Consider the following 16177-nt stretch of genomic DNA (forward strand, 5'->3'; position numbering starts at 1 on the left):
ATAGAATTCTCCACTAAACCTATCTGGCCCTGGGCTTTGTTTCAGTTGTGAGAATTTTAATAACTGCTTCTACTTCTCTAGAAGGTATGGAACTGTTTAGATGGTTAATCTAATCCTGATTTAACTTTGGTACCTGGTATCTGTCTAGAATTTTGTCCATTTCCTCCAGATTTTCCAGTTTTGTTGAATATAGGATTTTGTAGTAGGATCTGATGATTTTTTTTTAATTTCATCAGACTCTGTTGTTATGTCTCCCTTTTCATTTCTGATTTTGTTAATTTGGTTATACACTCTGTGCACTCTGACTATTCTAACTAAGGGTTTATCTGTCTTGTTGATTTTCTCAACAAATCAGCTCCTGTTTTGTTGATTTTTTATATAATTCTTTTTGTTTCTACTTAGTTGATTTCAGGCCTGAGTTTGATTATTTCCTCTTGTTCACTCTTCTTGTGTGTATTTGTTTCTTTATGTTCTAAAGCTTTTAGGTGTGCTGTCAATCTGCTGATGTATGCTCTCTCCTTTTTCTCGTTGAGGTACTCAAAGCTATGCGTTTTCCTCTTAGCACTACTTTCCTTGTGTCCCATAATTTTGAGTATGTTGTGCCTTTTTTTCATTAAATTCAAAAATGTCCTTAATTTCTTTCTTTGTTTCCTCCTTGACCAAGTTATCATTGAGTAGAGCATTATTCAACTTCAATGTGCATGTGGGATTTCTGTCATTTTTTGTTGTTATTGAGGACCAGTCTTAGTCCATTGTTATCTGATAGGATGCATGAGATTATTTCAGTCTTCTTCTATATGTTGAAGCCTGCTTTGTGACCAATTATAAGGCCAGTTTAGGAGATGGTACCATGAGGTGCTGAGAATAAGTTATATTTTTTGTTTTATGATGAAATGGTCTATAGATATCTGTTAAATACATTTGGTTCATAACTTCTGTTAGTTTCTCTGTGTCTCTGTTTAATTTCTGTTCCCATGATCTCTCCATTGCTGAGAGTGGGCTGTTGAAGTCTCCTACTATTATTGTGTGAGGTGCAATGTGTGCTTTGATCTTTAGTACATTTTTTTTAAAATAAGATTTATTTATTTATTTACTTTATATGAGTACACTGTGGTTGTCCTCAGACACACCAGAAGAGGGCATCAGATCCCATTACAGATGGTTGTGAGCCACCATGTGGTTGGTGGGAATTGAACTCAGGACCTCTGGAAGAGCAGTCTGTTCTCTTATCGGCTGAGCCATCTCTCCAGCCCCTAGTACATTTTTTTAAATAAATGTAGCTGCCCTTGCATTTGGAAGATAGATAGTCAGGATTGAGAGTTCATCTTCGTAGATTTTTCCTTTTTTTTTTTTTTTTTTTGGTTCTTTTTTTTCGGAGCTGGGGACCGAACCCAGGGCCTTACGCTTCCTAGGTAAGCGCTCTACCACTGAGCTAAATCCCCAACCCCGATTTTTCCTTTGATAAATATAAAGTGTCCTTCCCTATTTTTTTGATAACTTTTGATAACTTCACCTGTTTGTTTGTGTTTTCCTATAATTCTTTAAGGGATTTTCATGTTTCCTCTTTAAGGCCTTCTACTTGTTTACCTGTGTTGTTCTGCATTTCTTTAAGGGAATTATTTATGTCCTTCTTAAAATCCTCTATCATCATGAAGTGTAATTTTAAATCCAAATCTTACTTTTCCAGTGTGTTAGTATATCCAGCATTTGCTTTGGTAGGAGTACTAGACTCTGATGATGCTAAGTAATCTTGCTTCCTGTTGCTTAGATTCCTGTGCTTGCTTCTAGCCAACTGGTGTTATCTGATGTTAGCTGGTCTTGCTGTCTCTGACAGTGGCTTCACTCTACTGTAAGATTGTAAGTCAGCACTCCTAGAGACTGGCTCTCTTCCTGTGGGATCTGGGTACAGAGAACTAAGTCACAGGGTTAGCTTGGAGCACAGATAGAAACCAGAATGATCCTGTCCCTGACTCTTCCTAGGTTCCTGTGTTTATAGGTCTCTAGGTGGGTTCCTCTTGGGCCAGGAATGTGAGCAGAACTGGTGATCTCACCTGTGCTCTCAAGATGTCTGCATTTCTGAGAGTCTGACTTTCTCCCCAGGTCATCTGGGTACAGAAAGGTGAGGTACCAGTTCAGCTCCGGGTGCAGGAGGAAACCAGAAGGACACTGTCCATACTGCTCCTGGGTTTCTGTGACCTGAGTGTTCCAGGTGTGTCCTTAAGAGCAGGTCTTACTCCTGCTCTTAGGTGTGTCAGCACTCCTGGCAACTGGCTTTCATCTCTGGCTTCAGACAGAGACTGGAAGGAGCCTGTTCTTCACTATTCCTAGTTCCAGTGTCCAGAGGGCTTATCGGGGCCAGGAATATGAGTGGAAGTAGTAGTCTCCCCTAACTCTCAGGATAGTCTGCAATTCTGAGAGACCTGCTCTCTCCCCCATGGGATTTGTGTACAGAGAACTGTGGGGATCACTCAGTTCTGGGTGCACTTGTAAACCAGAAGCCAAATACATTACTAATATATTTGTATCTCTGTTTATAGGGAAATTGGTAAAATCTTCTCTCTTGTGTGGGTCTTCATATGGTTTTAGTTTCATGGTAACTGTAGCCTTGTAAAGCATATTTGTGCATGTTCTATCTATTTCTACTTTGTGGAATAATATAATAATTATTTACCAACTCTTCTGGTTAAATTTTCTCCTGAAATCATCTGACCTGGGCAATTTTTGGTTGAATTTATTGATTCGCTTTTACTGTGAGTGTAGGTCTTTTTAAGTTGCTAATCTGATCTTGATTTAACGTTGGTAACTGGTATATAGAGAGAAAATTATTGATTTCTGTTAGATTTTGCCAACCTAGGAGAGTACATGTTTTTAAAGTATGTAAATATCATACTCTAGATTTCCTTCATATATGTTGTTCTGTGTCATTTGTCATCTTTAATTCTGTTAATTTAGATATTTTTCTCTGCCCCTTAGTTAATTTAGATGGTTTGTTAGTGTTATTAATTTTCTCAAAGAACCAACTCTTTCTTACATTGATTTCTTTTATTCACATTTGTTTATATTTATGACTTTAGCCTTGGGTTTGCTTAATTCTTGTTAGATATTACTTTGGGATACAAATTCTTCTTATTCTTCTAGTATGTTTATGTCTACTGTTAAGTTAGTGGTATGATATATATCTAATTTTATATACACACTAAGTGATAATTTTTCTTTATTAGAATCACCATCCTCATGTTTTGTAAGTTTGGGTATGCTGCGTTTTTGTTTTCATTCAATTCTAGAATGTCTTTCATTTCTCCTTAATTTTTATCTTGATATACTTTCTACTCAATAGTGAGTTCTTAAATTTCTTGAGTTAGTAAGCTTTTTGTTGTTTTTGTTAGTGTTGATATTAAGTTTCATCCCATGATAGTCAGAAAGTATACAGGATATTTTTTTATTTTCTCATATCTGATGGGACTTTTTGTGTCTGTATGTGATTAGTTTTAATAAAGATATATAAGGTGCTGAGTAGAAGGTATATTCTTCATTGGTTCTGTGAAATATTCTGTAAATATCTATTAAGTTTATTTGGTTTATAACTTCAGTTAGCTTCAGCATTTCTCTCTAATTTTTGTTTTGATGTCCTGATTATTGGCGAGAGAGTGGTATTTAAATCACTCACTATCATCATGTGAGGGTCAATATGTGATTCAAAGTGTCATAATATTTCTTTTATGAATTTGGGCACCCTCATATTATGTGTATAGATGTTTAGAATTAAAAAGTCATCCTGGTGTACTTTTCTTTTGGTATGAATTAATGTCCTTCCCTACAACTTGTAAATAATTTTGATTTGAAATACATTTTGCCCCATACTAATTTTGCTACTCCAACTTTCTTCTCTGGTCCATTTGCTTGGAATGACTTTTTCAATCCTTTTAACTTTAAGGTGATGTCTTTCTGGATGTTAAGGTATCATTTTGGATACAGAAGAAAGAAGAATCCTGCTTCATATCCATTTTGTTACACTGTGTTGCTTTCTTGCAATGTTGATATTGGGAGATATAAATGAGCAGTTTTTGTTGATTTCTGTTATTTTGTTGTGGTGAGTTTATTCTCCCACTTTATTTGCTGGTCATATGGTATTTACTTCTTGTGTTTTCCTGAAAGTGCTTGACCTTTTCAAGTTAAAGTTTTTCTTTGTGCTCTTTCTGTAGAGCTGTATTTGACCCATAGCTATCACTTAAAATTGATTTTATTGTGCAATGTCTGGTATTTAAGATAGTAGCAAAGGTTCACTAGGTCCTTCCTGTTATTATAGAGGTATGGAATGGAATTGTGAGGGAGATGCTCAGTGTTGGGGGCTGAATTGGGATGTGGACTCCTCAGCAACTATATTCTTCTCAAGGAGCAATTCCTTAGGTTAAGAAAATTTTCTATGATTTTTGTTAAAAGTATTTTTTATGTTTTGACATGAATTAGTTTTCCTTCCTCTATTCCTATTATTTTAGATTTTGTCTTTTCATGTGTCATTATGAGTTACAAAATATAAATATTAATAAAAATGAGAATATACTTTGTAAAATTCAAATTTTCATCACAACACATATAAGGAATCAATATCAAACCAATTAACCCCTATTAGTGACAAGAAATAGAAATACATATCTGAGATTTTATTGAACTGTGAAAAGTGGAAAGCACATACATACTCAAAGATGTTACCTGAAATGGAAGACTGAGAAGTTTCTAAACCTAGAAATCCCTTTATATCTTTCTACACTTCCTTTATAACTTGTACTGCAAATACATACTAGTGTTAATAGGAAAATGAAGAAAAATATATTTCACTGAGGAAACATGAATCCAACTGTTTTTGATCTCACATGTCAAAATCTGTAAAAGTATTATATGTGTCAATAAAAGTTAAAGTTACCACAAACTGGAAACAGTCCAGGTTTTCCAAATGATGAAGAGATAATGAAATCATTGTATATATACATAGTGGAATATTCGTCATATATTACTAAATATAAAATTAGAACCCTCAGAGGTAAATGGATGGAGGTAGAAACAATCATTCTCAGTGAAATAATTTAGGCCCAGGAGCACAAACTTGTATGATTCTAATTTCTGGATATAAGTTTTGTATCTTTAGGTATCTCCATTTCAAAAAGAATAGCTGATAATTAAGATCACATGGATGGAATGCTATTGAAGGTATGTGAGATAGAGAGAGCCTAAGCTGTTTAAAGAATAAGTGGAATTTTTAATGGAAAGGGATGAAATGTGGTTGAATATGAGAAAATATTAGAAGAGGGAATCTGGAAAATATATGTAAATAATTTTTCTCCATCTTTATTAACTTGGGTATTTCTTATTTACATTTTGATTTTTATTCCCTTTCCTGGTTTCCAGGCCAATGTCCCCCTAACCCTCCCCATCTCGTTCTACATGGGTATTTCCCCTCCCCATCCTTCCCCCATTACAACCCTCCCCCCAACAATCAGGTTCACTGGGGGTTCATTCTTGGCAGGACCATGGGCTTCCCCTTCCACTGGTGATCTTACTAGGCTATTTACTGATACCTATGTGGTTGGAGCCCAGGGTCAGTCCATGTATAGTCTTTGGGTAGTTGCTTAGTCCCTGGAGTCTCTGGTTGGTTGGCATTGTTGTTCATATGGGTCTCAAGCCCCTTCAAGCTCTTTCAGTCCTTCCTCTGATTCCTTTAACGGAGGTCCCATTCTCAGTTCAGGGGTTTGCTGCTGGCATTCACCTCTGTATTTGCTCTATTCTGGCTGTGTCTCTCAGGAGAGATCTACATCCAGCTCCTGTCAGCTTGCACGTCTTTGCTGCATCCATCGTATCTAGTTTGGTGACTGTGTATGTATGGGCCACATGTATAGCAGGAACTGAATGGGTGTTCCTTCTGCATCTGTTCTACACTTTACCTCCCTATTCCCTCCCAAGGGTATTCTTGTTCCCCTTTTAAAGAAGTAGTGAAGCATTTGAAGTTTGTTCATCCTTCTTGAGTGTTCTGTGCATCTAGGGTATTTCGAGAATTTGGGCTAATAGCCACTTATCAAGAAGTGCATACCATGTGTGTTTTTCTGTGATTGGGTTACCTCACTCAGGATGATATTTTCCAGTTCCATCCATTTGACTATGACTTTCATAAACTGATGATTTTTGATAGTTGAGTATTATCCCATTGTGTAGATGTACCACATTTACTGTATCCATTCCTCTGTTAAAGGGCATCTGGGTTCTTTCCAACTTCCAGGTTCTTCTTATAAATAAGGCTGCTATGAACATAGTGGAGCATGTGTCTTTGTTATATGTTGGGGCATCTTTTGGGTATATGCCCAAGAGTGGTATACCTTGGTCCTCAGGTGGATCAATGAGGAACCTCCAGACTGATTTCCAGAATGGTTGTACCAGTATGCAATCCCACCAACAGTGGAGGAATGTTCCTCTTTCTCCACATCCTTGCCAACATTTGTTGTCACCTGAGCTTTTGATTTGAGCCATTCTCACTGGTGTGAGGTGAAATCTCAGGGTTGTTTTGATTTGCATTTCCTTATGACTAAAGATGTTGAACATTTCTTTAGGTGTTTCTCAGCAATTTGGCATTCCTCAGCTGTGAATTCTTTGTTTAGCGCTGAACCCCATTTTTAATAGGGTTATTTGTCTCCCTGCTGTCCAACTTCTTGAGTTCTTTGTATATTTTGGATATAAGCCCTCTATCAGTTGTAGGATTGGTAAAGATCTTTTGCCAATCTGTTGGTTGCCATTTTGTCCTAACAACAGTGTCCTTAGCCTTACAAAAGCCTTGCAGTTTTATGAGATCCTATTTGTCGATTCCTGATCTTATAGCATAAGCCATTGGTGTTTTGTTCAGGAAATTTTCTCCCATGCCCATGTGTTCCACATGCTTTCCCACTTTTTCTTCTATTAGCTTGAGTGTATCTGGTTTGATGTGGAGGTCCTTGATCCACTTCGATTTAAGCTTTGTACAGGGTGATAAGAATGGATCGATCTGCATTCTTCTACAAGCTGACCTCCAGTTAAACCAGAACCATTTGCTGAAAATGCTATCTTTTTTCTTTTTTTTTTTTTTTTTTGCTATCTTTTTTCAATTGGATGGTTTTGGCTCCTTTGTCAAAAATCAAGTGAACATAAGTGTGTGGTTTCTGGGTCTTCAATTCTATTCCACTGATCTATCTGTCTGTCTGTGTACCCCCGGAAGTCCTTTTATTGTTGAGGATAGTTTTAGCTATCCTGGGTTTTTTGCTATTCCACATGAATTTGCCAATTTTTCTGTCTCTGTGAAAAATTGGGTTGGAATTTTAATGGGGATTGCACTGAATCTATAGATCGCTTTTGGTAAAATGGCCATTTTTACTATATTAATCCTTCCAATCCATTAGCATGGGAGATTTTTTCATCTTCTGAGATCTTCAATTTCTTTCTTCAGAGGCTTGACATTCTTATTATACAGATATTTCACTTACTTGGTTAGAGTCAACCTGAGGTATTTAATATCATTTGGGACTATAATGAATGGTGTCTTTTCCCTAATTTCTTTCTCAGCTTGTTTCTCTTTTGTGTAGAGGAAGGCTACTGATTTATTTGAGTTAATTTTATACCCAGCCACTTTGCTGAAGTTGTTTATCAGTTTTAGTAGTTCTCTGGTGGAACTTTTGGGATCACTTAAATATACTATCATATCATCTGCAAATAGTGATATTTTGACTTCTTCTTTTCCAATCTGTAACCACTTGATCTCCTTTTGGTGTCTGATTGCTCTGGCTAGAACTTCAAGAACTATATTGAATAAGTAGGGAGAGAGTGGGCAGCCTTGTCTAGTCCCTGATTTTAGTTTGATTATTTCCTGCCTTCTACTCCTCCTGGGTGTATTTGCTTCGTTTTGTTCTAGAGCTTTTAGGTGTGCTGTTAAGCTGCTGATATATATACTCTCCTATTTCTGCAGGCACTCAGAGCTATGAATTTTCCTCTTAGCATAGCTCTCATTGTGACCCATTAGTTTGGGTATGTTGTACCTTCATTTTCATTAAATTCTAAGAATTCTTTAATTTCTTTCTTTATTTCTTCCTTGACCAGGTTTTCATTGAGTAGAGCATTATCAACACTCATGTTTTTGTGGGCATTATTTCCTTACTGTTATTGAAGACTATTTGCCCGTGGTGGTCTGACAGGACGCATGGGATTATTTCTATCTTTTTATGTCTGTTGAGGCCTGTTTTATGACCGATTATATGGTCAATTTTGAAAGTACCATGAGGTGGTAAGAAGAAGGTATATCCTTTTGTTTTAGGATAGAATGTTAAATCCATTTGGTTCATGACTTCTCTTAGTCTATGTCTTTGTTTAATTTCTGTTTCCATGATCTGTCCATTGATGAGAGTGGATTGTTGAATTCTCCTACTATTATTCTGTGAGGTGCAATGTGTGCTTTAAGCTTTAGTAAGGCTTCTTTTATGTATGTAGACGCCCTTGCATTAGGAGCATAGATATTTAGCATTGAGAGTTCATCTTGGTGGATATTTCCTTTGATGAATATTAATTTCCTTCCTTATCTTTTTTGATGATTTTTGGTTGAAAATTGATTTTATTTGATATTAGAATGGCTACTCCAGCTTACTTCTTCAGACCATTTGCTTGGAAAGTTGTTTCCAGGCTTTTATTCTCAGGTAGTGTCTGTCTTTGTCTCTCAGGTGTGTTTTCTGCAGGCAGCAAAAGGTTGGGTCCTCATTGCGTATCCTGTTTGTTAATCTGTGTCTTTTTATTGGAGAATTGAGTCCATTGATGTTGGGAGATATTAAGGAATAGTGATTGTTGCTTCCTGTTATATTCGTGTTTGGGTGTGAAATTATGTTTGTGCTTGTCTTCTCTGTTTTGTTGCAAAACAATTAGTTTCTTGCTTTTTCTAGAGTGTAGCTTGCTTCCTTGTGTTGGGCTTTACTGTTTATTATCCTCTGTAGGATTATAGAAAGATATTTTGTAAATCTGATTTACAGATTTCTACAAAATATTTTGTAGAAAGATATTATGTAAATCTGGTTTTGTCATAGAATATATTGGTTTCTCCATCTATGTTAATTGAGAGGTTTGCTGGACAAAGTAACCTGGGCTGGCATTTGCATTCTCTTAGGGTCTGTATTACATCTGTCCAGGATATTCTGGCTTTCAGAGTCTTTGGTGAAAAGTCTGGTGTAATTCTGATAGGTCTGGCTTTATATGTTACTTGACCTTTTTCCCTTACTGCTTTTAATATTCTTTCTTTGTTTTGGGCATTTGGTGTTTTGAGTTTTATGTGATGGGAGTTTCTTTTCTGGTCCAATCTATGTGCAGTTCTGTAGGCTTCTTGAATGTTTATGGACATCCCTTTCTTTGGGTTAGGGAAGTTTTCTTCTGTGATTTTGTTGAAGATATTTACTGGTTCTTTGAGCTGGGAGTCTTCACTCTCTTCTGTACCTATTATCCTTAGTTTTGATCTTCTCATTCTGTCCTGGATTTCCTGTATGTTTTGGGACAGTATCTTTTTCTGTTTTACCTTATCTTTGACAGTTGTGTCGATGATTTCTGTGGAATCTTCTGCTCCTGAGATTCTCTCTTCTATCTCTTGCATTCTTGTATCTACAGCTCCTTGTCTCTTTCTTTGGTTTTCTATATCCAGGGTTGTCTCCCTTTGTGCTTTCTTTATTGCTTCTATTCCCATTTTTAATTCCTTCACCTGTTTGATTGTGTTTTCCTGTAATTCTTTCAGGGATTTTTTGCATTTCCTCTCTATATGCTTCTGCTTATTTATTTGTGTTTTCCTGCATTTCTCTAAGGGAATTCTTTATGACTTTCTTGAAGTCCTCCATCATCATGATCAAATGTGATTTTAAATCTAGATCTTGCTTTCATGGTGTGTTTGGAATTCAGTGTTTGCTTTGGTGGGAGTATTGGGATCCAATGTTGCCATGTAGTCTTGGTTTCTGTTGATTGGGTTCCTGTGCTTGCCTCTTGCCATCACATTGTCTCTGGTGTTACCTTGTTCTGCTATTTCTGACAGTGGTTAGATCGTCCTATACCCTATGTGTCAGGAGTGCTGTAGACCTGTTTTCCTGTTCTTTTTAAGCCAGTTATGGGAGCACAGTGTTCTGGTTTCAGGTGTGTAGTCGTTCCTGTCTACTGGTCTTCAGGTGTTCCTGTGGGTGTGTGGACTGAGTCCACCAGGAAGGTCACTTGGAGCAGAAAAGTTGGTCTTGCCTCTGGTTTCATGCCTGGAGTCACTTCTCAGATTCCGGTTTCAGCTCTCTGTGAGGGCAGCAACCAGGAGGGCCTGCCCCGCCTTCACTCAGGACCTGGTGCACAGGGGACCCAGATATTGCTAGGCATTTTCCTCTAGCATCAGAAATGTGGGCAGAGAGTAGTCGCCTCTGGCTTTCCAGGCATGTCTGACCCTCTGAAGGTCTAGCTCTCCCTCCCACAGGATTTGGGTGCAGGGAGCTATTTGACTAGGTCCCTTCAGATCCAGGTGGTGTCTGGACTGTAGGGATGAGTGCCCCTTTCTTCCTGTTCCCAGAGGCCTTATAAGTTTCCTATTGGGCCAGGGATGTGGGCAGGGGTGGGCAGTACTAGTGGTCTCTCCTGCCCTGCAGTCTCAGGAGTGCCCACCTGTCTGGGCAGTCAGCTCTCTCTCCCTCGGGGTTTGGGAGGGAGCTGTGGGATGGGATCAGTGAGGTTCGGGCCCCACCTAGAAACCTGAAGTGCCAGGCCCCAGAGGAATTTTGCATTTTTGAGTCCTGAGTCCACCAGGCAGGTCACTTGGAGCAGAAAAGTTGATCTTACCTCTGGTCTCAGACCTTGAGTCGCTTCTCAGATCCGGGTTTCAGCTCTCTGTGAGGGCCACAACCAGAAGAACCTGCCCCACCTTTGCTCAGGACCCTGTGCACAGGGGGCCCAGATGGAGCTAGGCATTTACCTCTGGCATCAGAAATGTGGGCTGAGAGTAGTCTCTTCTGGCTTCCCAGGCCTGTCTGCCCCTCTGAAAGTCTAGCTCTCCCTCCCACAGGATTTGGGTGCAGAGAGCTGTTTGACTGGGTCCCTTCAGATCCAGGCCGTGTCTGGACTGCAGTGATGAGTACCCCTATCTTCCTGTTCCATATAACTATTTTTTTAAAGATAAATGAAACTTTTACTCTAGAAGCTTGCCAATGTTTATACACCAATATTCATGTAAGAATCTGAAATTAAATTTAGCAAGTCAAACACAAACAAAAAGAAATAAAAAATATAAAAAGTAAAGAAAAGAGACATAAAAATAGAAAGAATACTAGTAAAGATGAATGAGTTTATTGGAAAAGGATTGAGATAAAAGGGATTAATAGATGGATACAACAAAAACTTTTCTTTATATAAGGCAACAGTGATCTTTCTCAGCTTTGAACATTGCTTGTTGTAATAACAACTAGTTAAGCTAAGAATATATACTGATACAAACATCACAAATGTTAATAGGAAAATTAACTATTTTCTGATTTGTGCTTCATACAATACAAGTGGGTTTATTCTAAGTACTGTGGATCTGGTCAAAGTCAAGAACTGTTTGTGTCTCAAGAACTAAGAGAATTCATTTTGTTTAGAAAATGTATTGCTATCATGCTGCCTCTTAAATATTATACCATAGACTAACTTTACCCTCGAAATTGTTCAAATAATCTTTTCTTTATAGCATTTGTCAACGAATGCTGATGTACATGGTTGATCAAAATGATAAGATAGTGTGTGTTGTCTTTAAGTATTAAATGTAACCCAGTAATTATTACTGAAGAGGCAGGATGAATGTAACACCACAAAAAGTAATTGGATGGCAGTAAAACACAGTTTTATGGGAATAATATAGAGATAATCCTCTTGAACTCACAGGACCTCTGCAAGACTTAGCTTATAAAATTAAGCCACATATCAGAAAGGACTTTTCCATGCAGAGGAGCTAATAACAATTTAAAGGTGTAAGAAAAGTCGTTATCCTTAGTGATGTAAGCACTGTGAATCACTTGCAGGTCACAAGATGGCTTTATAGACATGTACATGACTGTGGCCATGGTCAACCTAGTGGTTCATAAATAAATAAATAAATAAATAAATAAATAAATAAATAAATAAATAAATAAATAAAAAGAAAACAAATACACAAAAGGCCCCATAAAAACAGGAAAGCAGGATGTGAACTTTGTGACAGGTTGGGTAATTGGATGGGTTAGGAAGAGTACAGGAGATACTGGAGGTTTGATTTAGATCAGAATGCATCATATCTATTTAGAGAAATTTCAAAGAAAACAGGAAAAGCAAATGATTTGATTATTATAGGCATGTGTATGGAAGGGTAAAATTATCAAGCAGTCATTGTATCTGGAATTAAGTGAAATGTATAATAGATCAACTTTAAAACCTCTAATTTGATCTTTGAATTATTACATATTGCTAATGTTTCTGATTATTAACATAATCTTCTGTGCATAGTAACAAAACAAACATGCACAATAATGCACAAATGCACTGACACAGACAGAGTTACAGACAGAAATAAACTTGGGGACAACAATAAATACCATTAATTTAAAAGATTATTCAATTTTCTGAAGTAAAATTTGGCACCCACTCATTGAAATACTCACTTCCTATCCCACATTCACCCAAACTACAGTGATAGAGTTTCCAGAAAGTAATAAGCAAAATTTTAAGAAGCACACAGACAACAACTGTGAATCCTGATACAGAAGGTATTCATGAATTTAAAAAATAATGTCAATAAAAATGAATCTTATTCAATATTTCAATCCAGCATCCTAAATAGAAGCCATACAATGTGATATTAGAAAACCCTACTGTGGAATCTCTTCAGGGCATTACTGATATCTCTATTCCTCAGGGTATAGATAAAAGGATTAAGCATAGGGCTCACCACAGTGTACATTAGTGAAGCCACTGCATTCTTTTGTGGAGAATGTGACACAACTGACCCAAGGTACACACCAATCCCAGTTCCATAAAATAAGCAAACTACTGACAGATGAGAACCACAGGTGGAGAAGGCTTTATGTTTCCCACTTGAGGAGGGTATTTTCAAAATGGAAAAAACAATCTTGCAGTATGATAAAATGATTCCTAGAACAGGAAAAATGCCAAGTATGACACCAATAAAATATATTACTATATTACTGCTGAGTTTGGTAGTACAAGCAAGATTAAGAAGTTGCAAAGGGTGACAGAAGAAATTTGCTATTTCTACATCTTTAAAGCAAGTAACTTGCAACACAATCAAGTTGTGCAGCTGTGAATCAAAAACACTGACTGAAAAAGACAACAAAATTAAAACAGCACAGACCTGAGGGTTCATCATGACAGTATAATGAAGGGGATGACAGATGGCCACAAATCGGTCATAAGCCATCACAGTTAGAATCATGTCATCCATACATGCAAAAAACAGGAAAAGAGACATTTGTGTCAAGCAGCCCACATAGGAAATAACTCTGCTGTGCATTTTGAGGCCCACAATCATCTTTGGGATGGTGGTAGAGATGAAGAAGATATCAATCAAAGACAAGTTAGACAGGAAATAATACATAGGGGTATGGAGGTGTGAGTCACAGATGATGAGCAGGATGATGAGCAGGTTCCCAAGCACTGTGACCAGGTACACTGATAGAAATAATCCAAAGAGGAAAAGCTGCAGATCTGGATTCTCTGAGATTGCCATGAGATGGAATTCCAAGACATCTGTTAGATTCTCTACATGGTTATTAACCACAATCCTTTTGAAAAAGAAAATATATTTTAAAAAAGGAGACAAATAGAAGACCACTCACAACTCCTTATATTTCTCATGCAGATACTCTCAAAAAAGCTCTACCACTTGAGGCTCGTATACCTTATTAATGCTTCCCTGTTTTGACAAAAACAATATGCCTAGAATCTTTTCTAAGTATTTTCCTTGACAATTACATCCCCATAAATATGTGCATACTAGAGGCATTTAATTAAATCTTAGGATATAGAAACACTAGAAATTGTAAACTTGTGATAATAGTCAAGTAGTGACCATTTTTAAGAGAAAATAAAGAATAGCAGAGGTCCATTTTAAAAATATGTTAAGGAAATAAAATAAACATAAAATACACATGCACCCTTTTAAGCATATTATAAAATTGTTTTGAAAATTTGTACATATGTTATAAGAATTACTTTGTGTGAACAATAAATTTAGGTTGAAAATGCGTGCCATTTACAGGTACTGTTTTCTTATATAAATTATTTTTTAAGAATTTTTCATTCAAGTATGTAGTTACTCACACAAATAATATTTCTACTTCAAACTAATTGTACTAATAATTGAATAATAATCTCTTCCTTACTTTTAACTATTTTCAAGATTTCTGACATAGCTTGGTAAATACTATGGTCACCTAATATTACGAGACACAAATGTTTACCAAAAGACTGGAAAAAAAAAAGATATTACATAGGCCTTCTCCTCAGCTGTAGTTTTAAGTCAGCTCTAAATATCTAAGCTTATCTTCATTCTTCAGTTAACTCATAGAAAATACTTCACAAACACATCGAAGTGTTTAATTAATTATATTGATTTATAACAATTAAATGTAGCTTGAAACTAACTTCAATTTTAATCTTATTTATTCCATATCTTATATTCCATGCTGGCAAAAGCATATGCTCAGCCATTTTTAATTACTTTCTTATAAAGTGCAGAATAATTTAGAACCAAGAAAGTCAAAAACCTGAATTTCTAGACTTACCCTTATTTGTATTTAATAGATACTTACATGAAATATTCTGATAAATTATATAAAATTCCAGTTTAAGACATATATTCATATTCATAATATCTTACTATGAATATGATATAAAATACAAAACAAAACAATAAATAAAATAATATAAATATACTTTGCAATAATAATACTTCTTTTTCAAACTGAGGTCAATATTTTCCTCCTTTGTATAACTTTTTGTAAAAATTCTACAAAATGCTTATTTAGTTATCCAGAATTTCTCGGTTTGCACACACACACACACGTACACACACACAGTCCGTGAATAATTTAACATATCAAAATTTCTTGACATAACGTCAAAATTAATTATATGATTGTATCATTCAAGATGTTTCTTTCCTTCTAACTGAAGATGAGAAATGCTGTCTTGGACTATTTCCTAAACTTCAGAAAATGTTTAATGAATATGAACTCTCTGACAATCATGCAACTACAAATAGTAACTTTTACACACTAGATAATATATTTATAATATTTTTGTAATATAAAAATTTACATATGGAGTTGTGAACTTGGTATCTTCATATTATTTCATGACAACCCTGTAATTAAAATCACTTCATGAATTTTATATGTAGATTTTTCCGACCAATATATCCTTACTGATATTGGTTTCACATCCCTCAAAGAGAGTTTCATAAAAATATTTATATAAAGGTACCTATTGCATATATAAGCATAATAGAAATGTATCTTTAAACAATTCGAAGGTATAATTTTATATTATCAAATGAGTTTAGTATACATATATTAAAATAATTTCTCTTGAACACAAATTAATTGAGAAGGCAACAATATTCAACATATGCTTATTTCCATGGAAACACCTTCATAACATCTATGTATCTTTTACAAAAAGATGTATCAGTTCAAAAAAGAGTATTATTTATTTACTTTATGAATTTTCTATTGAATTTTTCTATTACTATATATTTGACTATGCTTCCTCCCTCTCTTGACTCTTTCCATATCTTCCCCATCCACAACTAGTTAAATATATGTCAAAGAGCAAAAAAAAAAAAAAAAAACTACAAACAAACAAACAAAACGATAAGAAATGCACTCACATACAACAAAATGCAAACTCAAAACCATTATGTAATATACAAAAGTGTTATTAGAGAGGGAAGAAAAAAAAACAATTCCAAAAGAATTCGACACAAAACAAAATATCTACAAAAGCTCGATTGAGTTTACTTTGTGTTAGCTGTCTGTTTCTAGTCACTGTGCCTACTCCTAAGTAACAGGACACTGGTTGCACAAGGACTAAGACCAAAACTAAATAAATAATACCTCAAGAAACTGAAAATAAAAACATAATT

General features: G+C 35.8%; 1 protein-coding gene across 1 annotated transcript; it reads right to left on the reverse strand.

Moving 5' to 3' along the window:
* Positions 1-12871: 12871 nt before the first annotated feature.
* Or7e173b (olfactory receptor family 7 subfamily E member 173B) lies at positions 12872-13804 on the reverse strand. Its single transcript, XM_017596214.1, has one exon. The coding sequence runs from the start codon at positions 13757-13759 to the stop codon at positions 12872-12874; it is 888 nt and encodes a 295-aa protein (XP_017451703.1). The 5' UTR covers positions 13760-13804.
* Between the last annotated feature and the right edge of the window lie 2373 nt (positions 13805-16177).

Source organism: Rattus norvegicus, chromosome 8, assembly GCF_036323735.1.
Source record: "Rattus norvegicus strain BN/NHsdMcwi chromosome 8, GRCr8, whole genome shotgun sequence".
Classification (NCBI taxonomy): Eukaryota; Metazoa; Chordata; class Mammalia; order Rodentia; family Muridae; genus Rattus; species Rattus norvegicus.

Bases quoted from the DNA above. Each gene is read 5' to 3' on its own strand.
- Or7e173b (XM_017596214.1), bottom strand. From the start codon at position 13,759: ATGGCAATCTCAGAGAATCCAGATCTGCAGCTTTTCCTCTTTGGATTA.